General features: G+C 40.7%; 1 protein-coding gene across 2 annotated transcripts in view; it reads right to left on the bottom strand.

Annotated features, from left to right (window-relative positions):
- The window catches only part of SLC24A2 (solute carrier family 24 member 2), a 238,957-nt gene that overhangs the window by 86,526 nt on the left and 137,624 nt on the right, over positions 1–14,807 (bottom strand). For both annotated transcript variants that reach the window (XM_059411572.1, XM_059411573.1), the window contains exons 3-4: positions 5,336–5,374; positions 2,681–2,789 (exon numbers count right to left, since the gene is read on the bottom strand). In XM_059411572.1, the coding sequence (XP_059267555.1) occupies positions 2,681–2,789; positions 5,336–5,374 (148 nt within the window). The remainder of the gene's footprint in view (positions 1–2,680; positions 2,790–5,335; positions 5,375–14,807) is intronic.

The raw sequence follows: 14,807 nt of genomic DNA, 5'->3' as shown, positions 1-14,807 counted from the left end.
GCTCTGTGCTCAGCTGGGAGTCTGCTTCTCCCTCTCCCTCTGCTCTTCCCCTGACTTGTGCTCTTTGTCTCTCTATCTCTTAAATGAATAAATAAATAAAATCTAAAAAAAAAAATCATATGATGCATCATTTTTCAAAATAACGAAACAGAATAATTCCAAACCTGTAGCGGATCGTACTTATGATCTACTACGGAGAGTGTGTTAAATGCTCTCTGTATATTCACTCCTTTAATCCTTATGACAACCTTATGAAGTAGGCATCCTGATTTTACAGAGGAGGAAACTAAAGTACAGAGAGCTTAGGTAACTTGTCCAAGGTCACACAGTAGTAAATGCAGAGCTGAGATCTCGACCCAGTGAGGTGGGGTCTGGAGTCTGTCCTCTTAATTACTTCCTAATGTGGCCTTGTGAAAAATAAATGTACTCAGTTGCCTACTCATAATCACATTGGGGCAGATACAATGGTTCTTTTCTTCTCTCATATGGCCCTTCAGGGTGATGGAGTGGAAAAGATGGCGGCTCAAAACAACCAAGATACAATTTGTGGGGCTTTAGAGGGCTTTGAAATCCTGTGACTATCAGGTCAAAAGCCTGACGTGGGCCATGCCGCTTAATCTTTCTTTTAAGCAGCTACTCTGTGCTGGGTACTCTGCTAGAGTTCAGGGGAAACTAATGAATAAAACAGAGTTCTCTAGAAATTTACTACACCCTCAAGGAGAGAGGCAATAAACAAATAATCACACAAAATAGAATGAGAGCAAGAAGGACAAAGGGGACTCAGAGACGAGGATTGGGGCCCTGATTTATACCGGGTGGTTGGGGAGTGTCTTGTAGGCAGCCTCCTGAAATACGGGCAGGGGAAGAGGAAGAGGGTGGGAGGACGAAAAGGATTCTGGGTAAGAGCTCATGCAAAGAAAGACCCTGAGGCAGGAAAGAAGTACCTGTCTGAAGACAGAAAGGTCTCTGTGGCTAAGGCAAAGTGAATCAAACTCAGTGTGGAGAAAGAGGCAGATCATATGCACCATGAGAAGAATTTCTCAATTCTTCCAAGAGCCACGGGAAAGCCACTGCAGTAGGAGTGACATAATTTGATTGACTTTTTAAGAGGACTACCTGGGGAGCCGTGTGAAAAACATGCAGAGGAGGAGGCAAGGAGGCAGTGGGAAACCAGTTAGGAAGGCCCCACGGGAATGCCGGCAAGCGTCGAGGCTGGCTCAGAAGCGACAGCTGGCACAGAGAGGAGATCTGTTTGAGATCTACTTGGGTGGTAGATATTTTATGCAATTAGTATCCATCGTTGACTATGAGAAGTAATTATGGAGCGGTAAGTTCACAGGTGTGAAAATGCTTTGGCAACCGTAAAGCGTTAGACCAAGGTAACTCTTCCTACAGGTGAAGGAACCAAGTACTAGAGAGACTCTAAGTGTCCCATCTAGTGGGCCTCTGAGTAAAGAGTAATGATCTAGGCTAAAGACTACCTCTAGTAAACAGGACTCAGGGTCCATGAGGCAGGCCTCCTTGGAGAATATCACGTCAGTGGTACAACTCTCTGGGATATAAAATGGAGATGTTTCATAATCAAAATGCTGTGCAGTGATAGGTGACCCCATGATCCTCACCTACTATTCTGGGTGAGAGTTGAGTATTTGGTGAGGGAAGATAGGACCTGGGGAGCCACTCTTGAGGTCTCCAAATGTTCTTTCCTTCATCTGACTCTCCTGGTGACCCGTACTCTTGAAATTATTCAGCAAAGCTTTATACTGGGCAAGAGCTCTGATATATGTGACACGATTTGACAATCTCATCCCACGTGTCCCAGGCCATGCTCTTCCAACGATTCCTGTTGGCCCTCATGTAACGTCAGGCCCAATTACAAGGTCCGGAGATGAAGGGAGAACACACTAGCTTACACTCGCTCCCCTGGCTGGCAGCTTCACTCTGATATTTTTTGGACACATAACATATCTACCTACTAGAAAGTTAAAATTTTAGGACAGCTTTGCAAGTTAAGAAACAGGACGGATCTGCCTTTATTGTGAATCAGTAAAACTTAACAGAGTATAATACCGGATTCCTTGTGATGTTTTATAGGATTTCCCTAGAAGGTGAACCAGGCCTTTTGAGACTGATCCTAAGCAGTTACCTTCGAGAAGTCTCCTCAGATGCGCCCACCACCCTCCAACTGCCAAAGAATCAGGATAATATCAATGTTCTACAGTGAGCATCATTCCCCAGATTATTCATGGTCCTAAGTCATAGAGTTCTCTTATTTCTTTTTGAAAGATGCACAATTTAATTTCCAAATACAATGTCATTTTAGAACTTGGGAGGGATGAAGAAAGAGAGCTGTCCCTCCAGCTGGGAGGGAGAAAACCCTTTTTGTCTTCTCCGCCTCCTCACAAACTCTATGCTGGGAGCAACAAAAGACAGAATCAGTACCCAGACCTTAGGTCCCACTCCTGGTACAAGACTCTCCAATTGTGAACTGAGCTGCTGCAGATAAAGCAGGCCAAGGGCCCAGGGCTTCCTCTGGCAGATGCTCCCCACGAGGACAGTGGCAGGCTTGTACGACGGGAGCGTAAACATGTTTTCTGAAAAGAAGCCTTTTTTACATCCTCTTCCGCCCCTCTCCCCCCACCCCCCAACAAGAGCTCCCCAACTCATGCCTGACATTTACCTTCAGCCAGTGGGTCAAGGGTGTGAATCATGAGCTGGAAAATGCTATTCCTCATGAGACTGTTGTGGAGGGAGGCAGAACTTCCACCTCGTTGGAGACGGGGCTTAGCCTGAGCAGAGAAACCAGAGAAAAGTGCCGTTAGCTCTCCAAGACTATAGGTGAGTGTATTACAGACAAGACCTCACTTAGTCTGGTAGTCACTGATTTCTGTCACATGACGACACACTATTGTACCAAAGATGCTCAAAGTACATTTCAAATCCTGCCAAGGAATGGCTTTTTCATATCCTAAATGAATTCATTGTTACCATTTTTTTTTTTGCATTTACTGAATGCTATTCAATGTACTAGCATACAATGTACAATGTCTTACCTTCACTAGTTTATCTCAGTCTCAAAATGAGCCCTCTGAACTAGATACAGTCATTATTCCCTTTAGAGAGGGGAGTACATTGTCCCAGAGAAGTGAAACGAGACAAAAAATGGAGGATAGAGAAATGGGTCTCAGGTTTGCTTCCCTCAAAATCTGTTATCTGAACTGGTGGATGGTCTCTAAAATGTTTAGATTGGCCGCCCTATCTATAAAATTTTTCAGTATGAATATATGTATCTATGTCTGTCTTTATATCTACTACCCAAATGTAAACATATCTGTGAAAAAACACTTGCAAAAGGAGAAATTATGAAGAATCATAGAGAAAGAAAATGATAGAGGTGCTAATATTTTCTCCCTGCTCCTCAAAAGAAGAGCTTGCATATCTCCTGTGGTACCCCATCTCTACCTTGGAGACCACAGTCCTAATTCATGAAGCCCTATGGTCTCTACTAAAAGTCTAAAGGGAAAGAAACTCCTATTAAGAATCTACTGAAAAACGTCCTGACTTCCAAGCTGGAGGGAGGGGGGCTCCTTTTGCATAAACTATTGGTGTGACCCTTTGGCCAAGGAGGTGAAACTGACAGGGAAGAGAGAAAGAAAGAACTTTTAGAGTAAGGATACCAACAAACTCTTTTTATGGCATCTTCAAAAAGCAAATAAGCTACAAAAAAGACATCCTAAACCCTCAGGATTTGATGGATTTTTAACCTGACTGGGAACTGCTTTCTCCCCCTTCAGTTGATTTTGTGCAGTCAAGGTTTACAGACAGCCTGATTTAAGAGGGAGAGAGATAAGGTAATGCGAAGGAATTAATTGCTTATTGAGCTTTTGATCCAAAATCTCAACATGAAATTTTTCTGGGGCCAGGTAAAAATAAAATACGATTTCCCATGAAGTCTCCCAACTATCTACTTATGGGGCTTTCAATATATGCCATCATAGTCAAGACCCACCAGGGGGCTTCCCAAGCAGGGTCCCCCAAGAGACTTCACAATTGAATATATTTGGCAAGTGCTGCATCCTAAACCAACCCACCTTTAGCATTTTATGATACCATTAGACCACCGAGTATAACACTAAAGAAATCTGGTTAACTTGGCTAACTTGGACAATGCCCCAAGGCCTCTTATTTTTTGAATACTTATTAACAATTGTGGTCTACACATTTTTAGGAACAAAGGTGAAAAGCCATGGTTACTTGAGGTACAGGTAAAATGTCAGTGTGAGATACATGGAAACATCTGACTTTCTTAGTGTAATTTTACTATCATTGATATGCCTTTGGAAATACTCCCAACTCTGATGGAAGAAGAATCAGAGGAGATTGTGAACCTGATCATGAGTTCCTCAAAGCAAGAGATTTGGTTTGTATCCCTAGCCCAGTACCAGATCTGGCATATCTGATGGGCTCTCAGTGAATGTCCTGAGTCTTTGCTCTGAGCACAACAGGAAGATGGATGGGGTCATAGGTATCTTTATTACCAGCCTTTGCAGTCTTAAAAATCTGTAACATTTTTTAATGTGTTATAATATTTGATCCAGAAAATTAAGGTTCAAAATATCTTAGGGGCAAGGCTAAGAGACTTAACTTCAGTTGAAATGTAACCACTGTCTGCTGGCTGAACACAAAAACTCTGAAGGTCATTTCTTCGCCATCTTTCACATTACAGAATGTGATGTGTTAATTGGATAGGAACTGGAAAATGTGTTTGTTGTTAATAATTTGTCATAATCACTGTTACTATGCTCATTCTAGGAAACTGGAAGAACTTCGTTGTGGAGAACTTCACTGGCAAAGGATTACATCTATTTGGGTATTCTTTAGGTATTATGTATTTATTAAATATATAGGTCTCGTGCAACATTTCTTTTGATGGAACCAAAAGAAATTTCCAACCAAAAAGTAAGGGCATGCAGATATACAAAAAATAGATATCAAGCATCAGATCCCACACTGTCCCCAAATATCAGCTCAACATCCCATGGGATGCAATCTGGAAATATTTCATTCTTTTAACTCACATAAAAGCTTATGCCAAATGAAAGAGAGAACTCAAACTTTTTGAAATCTAGTCCCAGAATTAATTTGAATATCAGTGAATATCAGAATACAGTTGACACCAATAGGACTGAGTATGCATATATACCAGGAGATTAAGCCATTTAAGTATCCCAAGGGGGAAGATGGTTTGTTGAGCCCATGAGCCCTCCTCCTCCCACCCCGTCCCATACTCTCCACAGGCACATGAACAGGTGTAGACAAAGCTACTGCTTCCTACCGGTAGAGCCTGCTCATCCTTGTCCCTGGCCGTAGATGACTGCAGAAGAGAAAAAGGCAAAAACAAAAGACAAAGAAATAAATAAACAACAAGTCCCATGTCGGTTTTACATTTAAAAACAAGCATCAGTATAAGGAAAGATTGGGTACTTCCTGCTTCTGCACAGGAAGGATCCAACACAGGGGGCCTGTGGTAGACTGCTAGCCAATATATAACAGTTTGTTTAGGCCCATGGTCCATTCTCCTGAACTCTCACAGTTGAATGGCCATCCCCAATGCCCAGCAATGGAGCTCAGTTCAATCCATTATGGCCCATCCAATGCGATGGGATCCCATGCAGTCATTAAAGTTACTGAGGTAGGTACATACGTATAGACATGTAAAAATATCTAAGATATACTGCTCAAGTAGAAAAAAAGTAAAATCTTATTTATCATGTCATTTGATGGAGGAAAATAAATGAACAATGCTTTAGTATATGTAAAGGAAAAAAATGCAGCAAGAATCATACAGAACTGTTATTAGTCGTTATTGCTGGGGATTGGAATTACAAGGAAGTATTGCTTTCCAAGTATTTTGGAGGGAATCCACATTCATTGCTCCATGTACAGTGAATAAAATAAAGCCTGAAGAAGTCAAGCCACTGAATTAAAGACTAAGACCGTCACACGCAGAATTCTGATAACACACGTTTTCTGCCTCTACCACCTCAAGGTTTCCATTCTGAAAATGGAAATATCTGTCAAGTAGAGAAAGGTTGACTAAAACACCAGGGTGCCTGAGGGCCTGGTCATCTGTTAGGAGAGAACACAACTCCAACAAAGGGACACAGGGGTTCTACCAACATGATCCAACCGGCTGGCTTTGCCTTGTCAATTTAATACGCGCTCTCCTTTGGCAGAAGCAGGACACCATCCCGCCATCTTTTTAACGATGTGTAGGTGCTTTGTGACCTTCCTCATGCTCAGACCACACCATCTTTGTCACCACACCTCAACTACAGGTGCATACAGCAAGAACAAACTGCAACACTGCTCCTGGGCTAGCCTCTGGTCCTCCCCAGTAGCATCTTTGGTGATCAAGTCTTCAGGAATAATCAGTCCCATATGGAGGTGAGTACACAGTGTGGACCTGTTTTAGAACCTTCATGAACCCTAGACTCTCTTTCTCAGTCTTACCACATGTCTTTATATAAGAATGTTAAGATGCTTCCCTATCCCACCTAAAATATACACTTCCATGTACAAAAATGGAAAAGATTCCTATAATCCTTTTATGATTTTGTATTTCAAATTATTGGCTACATGCAATTTGTTTAATTATGACTGGCATGCTTGAGATGTTGGAATGTGAGAAACTGAATCCATAATTTGTTTTCACATATAATGTAACTTTTAAGAAGACTAAATTTCATACTTAATGAAGTTGATATTAAATATTTATAGACATTCAATTAAACATTTAATAATCCTGTGGATACCTTTTTTAGATTTTCGAGTCAATATCAACATATATTTTTTCTTCTGGTTCCAAACATTTTTATGGGTCCTCGAAGACCCTGTAAGTCTCAGGCCCAGACAGAAGCATCCTGCACTGGTGGTAATTTTTTTTTTTTTTTTTTTTTTTAGAGAGCGAGATAGGTGAGGGGAGGGGCAGAGAGAGAGAGAGACTCCCAAGCAGGCTCCACGCCCAGTGTATAGCCTGACACGGGGCTGAATCTCACCACTCTGAGATCGTGACCTGAGCAGAGATCAAGAGTCAAATGCTGAACTGACTGAACCATCCAGACGCCCCTCCACTGGTGGTAATTTCTGAGCACAGCCCTTGGGCGTTCTAAATTCACCATTCCCCTGATTTGGGGCTCTCTCTCAGTGACTTCCCTAAAAACATGAATAAGAAAATATCGCTGATTCCCGAGTTCCCAGGAACGTGCTTGGAGACTGAAGTGGACCTGAAATTGTTCTTTGATTTCCCTTTTTTGCTCTGAAGGCACTGTATGATCCCACTTTTCTCTGGCAGGTCCTTTCATTTTCCCTTCTTCTACATCAGACAGCTCAACAAATGGCCCCACATTTTACAGAACAATCCCCCAGGGAAGTTATCTGGTGCAGCAAGCTCAGCCTTTGGACACACAATGAGATGAACTGTCAGAGCACGCCTTTTCAGTTAGCAAATTTACACCTTGTGGCTAAATGGGAGACAAATAATTATGAGCTGGGATTGATAGCACAGGAAAAGGATGAAAAGGAGGAAAGAGCCTGGGTGGTCTTTATGAGAGCAAAACTGTAACCAGCTGCGAGTTTGGATTTAAAAATATATATATTTAAAGAAAATATTTGAGGAGGGAAAAATATATCAAACCTGTCCCGTGGTCTGCCAGGGAGAAAAAAAGATCTGCCCTATTGACTTCCTTTTTCTCTCATAAGAAAGATGGATCCTAAGACACAATAAGTGGAGAGAAAAGGCCTTGTACATAGATTCTACAAAGAAAACAGTGAGTGCAGAGCAACGTCTGAAATGCTTTACAAAATCTCCCACTGTTTAATGTCAGCAGAAGTTGACATCATTAGTTTTCTTTCAAGTGTAACTTGCAGACATGAATACATATCAGGCTACCACATGTATGTTTTGTTACATACATAAATGGCAACTGAGGCCACGAAGACCCCTCCACTTTCCTTTTATCTAGCCCTGTTGTAAAAGAAGTGAGAAGCGTGCTGTATAATGATAATTGCTCATTTTGGGGGGCTCACCCGCTTCTACTGCTAATTCCTCATGCTTAATGGACTCAGCCTCGCTTAGTCCTTAATGGCCCTGGGGTGAAGGCGCTTCACAGTCCTAGGGGACACGATGCTGACTATGTCAGAAATTCAACTTCAGAGGGGTTTTAATTACACTGAAAGTAACTAGTAAAGATAAAAAAGAAAAGATCCAGATGTGTATAGTGGATGCTGATAAGCCTGTAGTATTTCTAACCACTAAATTATTTAGCTAACTATCTGCGTTTGGGGTTGGCCTTAATATTGTGAACAGGTGGCAAGGTCATTTTCACCCACTGTATATAAAGAAGACAACTTCTTCAAAAGAAGTCTAGGGGATCCTGGGTGGCTCAGTTGCTAAGCATCTGCCTTCAGCTCAGGTCACAATCCCAGGGTCCTGGGATCGAGACCCACATCAGGCTCCCTGCTCGCCAGGAAGCTGCTGTTCCCTCTCCCTCTCCCTGATTGTGTTTCCTCTCTTGCTATCTCTGCCCAATAAATAAATAAAATCTTTCAAAAAAAAGAAGTCTAATGGGACTTTGAGGATTAATCTTGGCATTCTTCTTATACATTTTGTGTTTAAATGCCCTTGATTTTAAACCCACCAAAATATCACATTTGGGCTGTACTAATTTGAATGCCCAATTCCTGGTGGTTAGTGGAAAGGTTGTGCCAGCTAAAATTTGTTAAGTCAGTTGGGAACATGCATGGAAATTCTTGAAGAGTATTTAAAAGATTTCATAAAATGCATCCCCAAGGGTCCCAGGATGGGGCTCTGGTGTATCAACACAGACTCTCCTCTTCATTCATGAAAGCAGGACATCTAAGAGGCTGGGATATAAGGAATACATCCTTTACTTAAAAGAAAATATTCTGTAATTCAACCCTTTATTTAACTTAAACTGGCCTCTTCCCTAATCACTGCAAATATTTGGGAAATTGAGCAACTGGAACGATGCCATTAGTACCTGTTATTCTCCCTGGTAGAAACCCTAGTTCTATATGGGAGTTTTGCTACCTATTTCCCAGGTGTTTCAAAAGTACCCCACCCTCATTAAAAAACACACAGCCCATTTAGAAAGCATTTTCAATACTATCAACCATTCCTAAACCCTTACACTGTCTTTCTTCCTTTAACCTCTGAAACCACCAGTGGAGTAATGACTTCTGTGACCACGAAGTGTGTGATCTGACCTTACACAGAAATTTACCTCATATACAGGCCCCTGCTTCAACCTCAGACACATCAGTATCAGGCAAATACAACACAGTGTGGCCTTATGGTGACCACACAGTCCTTTTTTCATTCTGACCAGTAACTGCCCACTGGCAAATCACATCATCAAATGGGTCCCTGGGAAGACGTCGTAATCCAGAAGATAACTGGACAGTGGCACAGCATCAGAGATAAGCAATTACTCACAACAGTCAAGGAACATCCATCAACTTCTACCACTTACATAATCTCTCACTAGATCTGCGAAATGCACTAGAATTTATTGTGCTAAGGACCCAGAAGCACAGTACAAAGTCTATAAAAACAAATTTAAAAGTATCCTTATTTTGTCATTAATGTGACCTAAAACATACATGCTAGTGATTAGAAATGTTAATCTAATACTTAACTGATACTATTATGATGTCTTGGAATTTAGAAAGGTTGGGTGGAGGAGAAGAATGAATTTTTGTTTAAGAAGTTAACAAGGAATTATGAAATGATGTCTCCCTTTTCATTCAATTCACTTAGCTGTAACAAATAATAACTTTCAAAACAACTCTCCTGGAAAAAGGTGAATAAATCTCAAAGTCCATGGGAAGATTAGAAGGTACAAAAGCCTCAAACTTGGAAATCTAAAAGGAAAGAAATCTTACCACTTAATCAGATGTGAAATCATCACTGTTTCCCTCTCTTTTTGGTCTTAGCAGACTCCCTAAGACATTGAGGGGGGAAGGATTAATAAATTCCTAAAAAAAGAAATACTAAGAGATGTAAGTTCAACCTTTGCTTGCTGGGTAATTATGAGCACTTCTTACATTGAATCATGGTTTGGATAAAGTGAAATAAGGTCCCAGTTAAAACCTGAAGAAAGCTCACCCCATGAGAGGGCAGCTGCTCACGACAAATGGGATGGGGCATCTGTTGTGAACTACTCTAAAATTTTTAAGAAATACAATTTGGGAATTCCCAGCAAGGCCATGGGGACAGGGTAACTTCAAGATGCAGAATTGCACTGTAACTGGCCAGCTGAAATCTTCACAATTGCATATTATCAGTTTCTCCAAACTTTACTGATCATATACCATTATCAAAAAATTCTGAGCAAGTATCACATACACAATGTGAATGTCTATCATCTATCTTCTAAATGTACTTTTAAAAAAAAAGATTATCTGAGAGAGCACACTCACGTGGGTGCATGTGAATGGGGGTTGGGCAGAGTGTGAGAATCTTTAAGCAGACTCCCTGCTGAGCTCAGGGGCTGGATCTCAAGACGCATAAGATTATGACCTGGGTTGAAACCAAGAGTTGGACACAACCAACTGAACCACCCAGGGACTCCTAGCATCCTATCTATCCTTTATCTATCTGTCCATCCATCCATCCATCATCGATCTTGTTTATGTGCTGCTGTCAATCATTAAGTAAACATAGACTAATTTCTTCTCTCTCTTTTTTAAGTTTTATTTCTTTATTTTTGAGAGAGAGAGAGAGAGACAACGAGAGCGAGTGAGTTGGAGAGGGTGAGAAGGAGAGAGAATCTAAGCAGAGTCTGCACAAAGTGTAGAGCCCCACAAGGGGCTCGATCCCACAACCCTGAGGTCACGACCTAAGCGGAAACCAAGAGTTGGACGCTTAACCAACTGTGCCACCCAAGCACCCCTCTTCTCTCTCTTTTCAAGAAAATAATACTTATTATGCTGGTACACAGAAAACAGAAATTCTCATTTTATAAATGGTTAGAGAGAAGCGGGAGATTCCTTAGCCTGTTTCTGTACTCAGGATACTAAGCTCCTGTTAATTCACGTAATTTAAGAATTAACAACCCAACTATCACTGTCATCTCTCATCTCCCCTCAACCCCAAAATCCAGATGTCGTTAATATACTTTGTTGTATTGCTTGAGAAATCCTCACAATTGCTAATGAGCCATTTTAATATGCCAATCAAACACAATCTGCTGGTGGTATTCTGGCTGTAGTCACACAAATTTCCTTTGACTAGCAAAGAATCCCAAGTACACTCACATATGAAGTCCGGATTGCCTTGCTTCTTTGAAGGGAAGTGTCTAAGAGGACATGAGTTTTAAAGAAAATGCCAGCAAATGCTGGTGCTGGACAAACCACAGTGATTTGCTGCAAATCAAACAGATTCTAGTCATAATGGAAACTTTCTATTGAAAGTTCAATATGTGCTAGGTGCTTTATATATGAATATCTCATTGAACCCTGAAAACAGGTATTATAACCGCTCCTGCCACCTTTAATACGTAAAGACCTTGAGGTTGATGGAAGTTGGATAATTTGTTCAAGGCCACATAGGCTAGTCAGTGACTGAGTTGGGATATGAAGTCAGACAGCTGGGCTCCAGAGCCCAAGAGTCAGAGAAACGAGAAAGTGGAATTTTCCTAGCAGTGGCCCATGGGAAGGAGGCTGGAGGCACTAGACTCCTAGTATAATAAAAAGTTTAAATACATTAAAAGCTATTCATGAGCTTTGACTTCCAATGGAGTCCAGAAAATGGTATTGCTAAGTGAGTGATATGAACCCAAAATGGCAGATTTTATTTGTGTTTGTTTGGTACAAAAATATGATGCCTGGGAATGCAACAAGAACAGAGGTTATTGGGGTGCCTGGGTGGCTCAGTGTGTTAAGCCTCTGCCTTTGACTCAGGTTATGATCTCAGGGTCTTGGGATCAAGCCCCATATCGGGCTCTCTGCTCAACAGGGAGCCTGCTTTTCCTCTCCCTGCCTCTCTGCCTACTTGTGATGTCTGCCTGCCAAATAAATAAAATCTTAAAAAAAATAGAGAGAGAGAATAGGGGTTATTTTTTTCTGGCTCTCCCAGCATTATTATTTAGACTCACTTACAATCGTCATGAATTTTCATCATTGGCTCTATCTCTTCAAGGTCATGGAGGCACTTTTATGACCTTCACAAGGGCATAGGTTCAAGTAACTCTGCAAATTAGATTACCCATATATCAGGTTTACTTGTATGAAGGAGCTTATAGCTCAGCAGTAGGTGGGAAAAGTGGGGCTCTCTTGTGGTCTCATTTATCACCATGAATGTACCATACTAGTCTATATTTACTTGGTTTAGAAACACGGTGTCCCCAGTCTTCAATTTATTGATGTCGCTTGAAGGACTACTGCTGTTTGTTTCAAGGAAAGAACAGTTCAAAAAAAAAATTAAATAATCACACTCTCAGTGTCTGAAGCATCAGTGAGCAACTCTGAATAGGAAATTTTGAATTGAAAAATTCAGCCATTTAATAATACTTATTTGGCGATATTTACCAGACACTTACTCTATACCAGGCATTTTTCTAGGTTCTAGGGATACATATGTGACCAAAACTGTAAAAATTCTCTGTCCTTGTGGAGCTCATATCCCAGGATATATTATTATTGTAAAATTAAGTAGACAGAAAGGACTGTAGTTAGATCACTTAACATCAAGTGTTATATTTAAGGATATACTTAGATGAATTAACTGTGGCCTAACCATAACTTTTGTAAACCACTTTATGATTAATTTATTAATCACATATTAAACATCTACTCTGATTTGAAGAGAAGCTGGCAAAAGTTATGAAGAATTCAAAGTACATGATTCTGTCTATAGAATTATAAACCCACCATAGAGAAAAGGGCACTAAATATTTGAAATACATTTTGAAAGTAATGAAATGGGAAGTGTGATTAAGTTTTGGCATATTATTGGCAACAAGCTTTGTAAAAGAACTTTCACATTAATCCATAATACCATAGTACCTAGCACAGTGGTGCTAGATGCATGTTTAAAAATAAATAAGTGAAATTAGATACATTGTTTAATGAACATAAAGAAAAGGAACTCTGAACTCCAAGAAGAACAAAAGACTATAATTTGAATGTAACTTTATGATTTTGGTATATTTAACTTTTCACTTTCATGATCTCCTAGGCACAATGTAACCTCATTAATATAACATTGATTCTCCACAACATTTTAAACTTGTGATCCAAGAAATTTCACTTTCACCAGACCAGCACCAGCCCGATATTTCCACATGCACAGAAAAGGAGAGATGCCAGATTTGCTGACATTGATTTTGGAATTCCCAGGAAGCAAATGTGTATTGTGTAAACCCAACTTAAATTATTAAAAATACAAATGAAAATGTAATTAAACGTTGGATAAAACAATAAAGGATACAAATATGAAGTCTATAAGATTCCTGTTGAAAAGGTACTGATACTGAGAATTGGTTCCATTTCTTGACCTGCTCTCCTGTTTCAAGAGAGCCCAGGAGGGAAGTAAGATCATTCACGTCATGGAGACAGGAGAGCAATGGCATTCATTTGGGACACTGCTCGGCTATATCCATATTCCATTCACACTCACTATATCTCCCTATTTGCTCCCTAGTTCATTCTTCTGTATCACTTGTCTCATTTCTCTCTTTCCCATTACTGAGCATCCTTCTGAGGGCAGAGGCCATTTCCCCCCATTTTATATTATTTCATAGTACCTAGCACAGTGGTGCTAGACGCATGTTTAAAAATAAATAAGTGAAATTAGATATATTGTTTAATGAGCCCATATGCTCAAATATAGCAAAGTTGGAAGACAAATGGCTTCTTCTCAGCCCAACATGGAACTGTGCCACTATTCTCCTATCATTTGATACTGCTAATGACCCCACTGTTTCTTCTCATTCTCCTTCCATGTACCTGAGATGTATGCACTGACCAGGCTTCTATTTCCTCATTCTCATGGAAAGGTAACAATAAAACTTCTCTTCTTTGAATTCCTATTTTAAAGCTGGCATTTTCCACTTATTCCTGATTGTCAGCGTTTGCCATTTTGTTTGCTTGGCTGGGATTGTCACCCTCTTGAACAGGGATATCTTCAGAATATTGAACATTGATATCTTGATTGACAGCTACAAAGAGGTGGGTCTAAAGCTTTGCAAGGGAGGAGGATGCTTAACTAGGCAGGAAACTCATTCTGCGAGGGAAAAGAGTTGAGGACCATGGATCCAGTGTTGGGGCTAAGATCAGGGTCAGTAGAAACTATTTTGACTAACAGAGAATGACATCAGCTAACAATTCATCAGCTAACATGTGCCTCATCACTACTGCATGGGTCCTTTAACCTGAGATAGTCAGTCTTCCTTTTGGTAGTCCAATCCAGGTGGATCAGTGCTACTAATAGCAGAGCAGAGTGCGGTAGTAGTGATCTCTTTTAGATTTTATTTATTTGCCAGAGAAAGAGGGAGAGAGCACAAGCAGGGAGAGTGGAACACAGAGGGAGAGGCAAGCTTCCTGCTGAGCAAGGAGCCTGATATAGGACTCAATTCCGGGACCCTGGGATCATGACCTGAGCTGAAGACAGAGCAACACAGGTGTCCCAGTAGTGATTTCTTTTAGCTGGTGGAGGCACTGAATGGAACAAGGCCAGGTAGTAAGTGGAGGACATGGTATTAAGGAATATAGGTCCACTGGGC

This window comes from Mustela nigripes, chromosome 9 (genome assembly GCF_022355385.1).
Source record: "Mustela nigripes isolate SB6536 chromosome 9, MUSNIG.SB6536, whole genome shotgun sequence".
Lineage (NCBI taxonomy): Eukaryota > Metazoa > Chordata > Mammalia > Carnivora > Mustelidae > Mustela > Mustela nigripes.
Note: the sequence above shows the minus strand (reverse complement) of the source record. Positions and strands in the feature narration are given on the sequence as shown.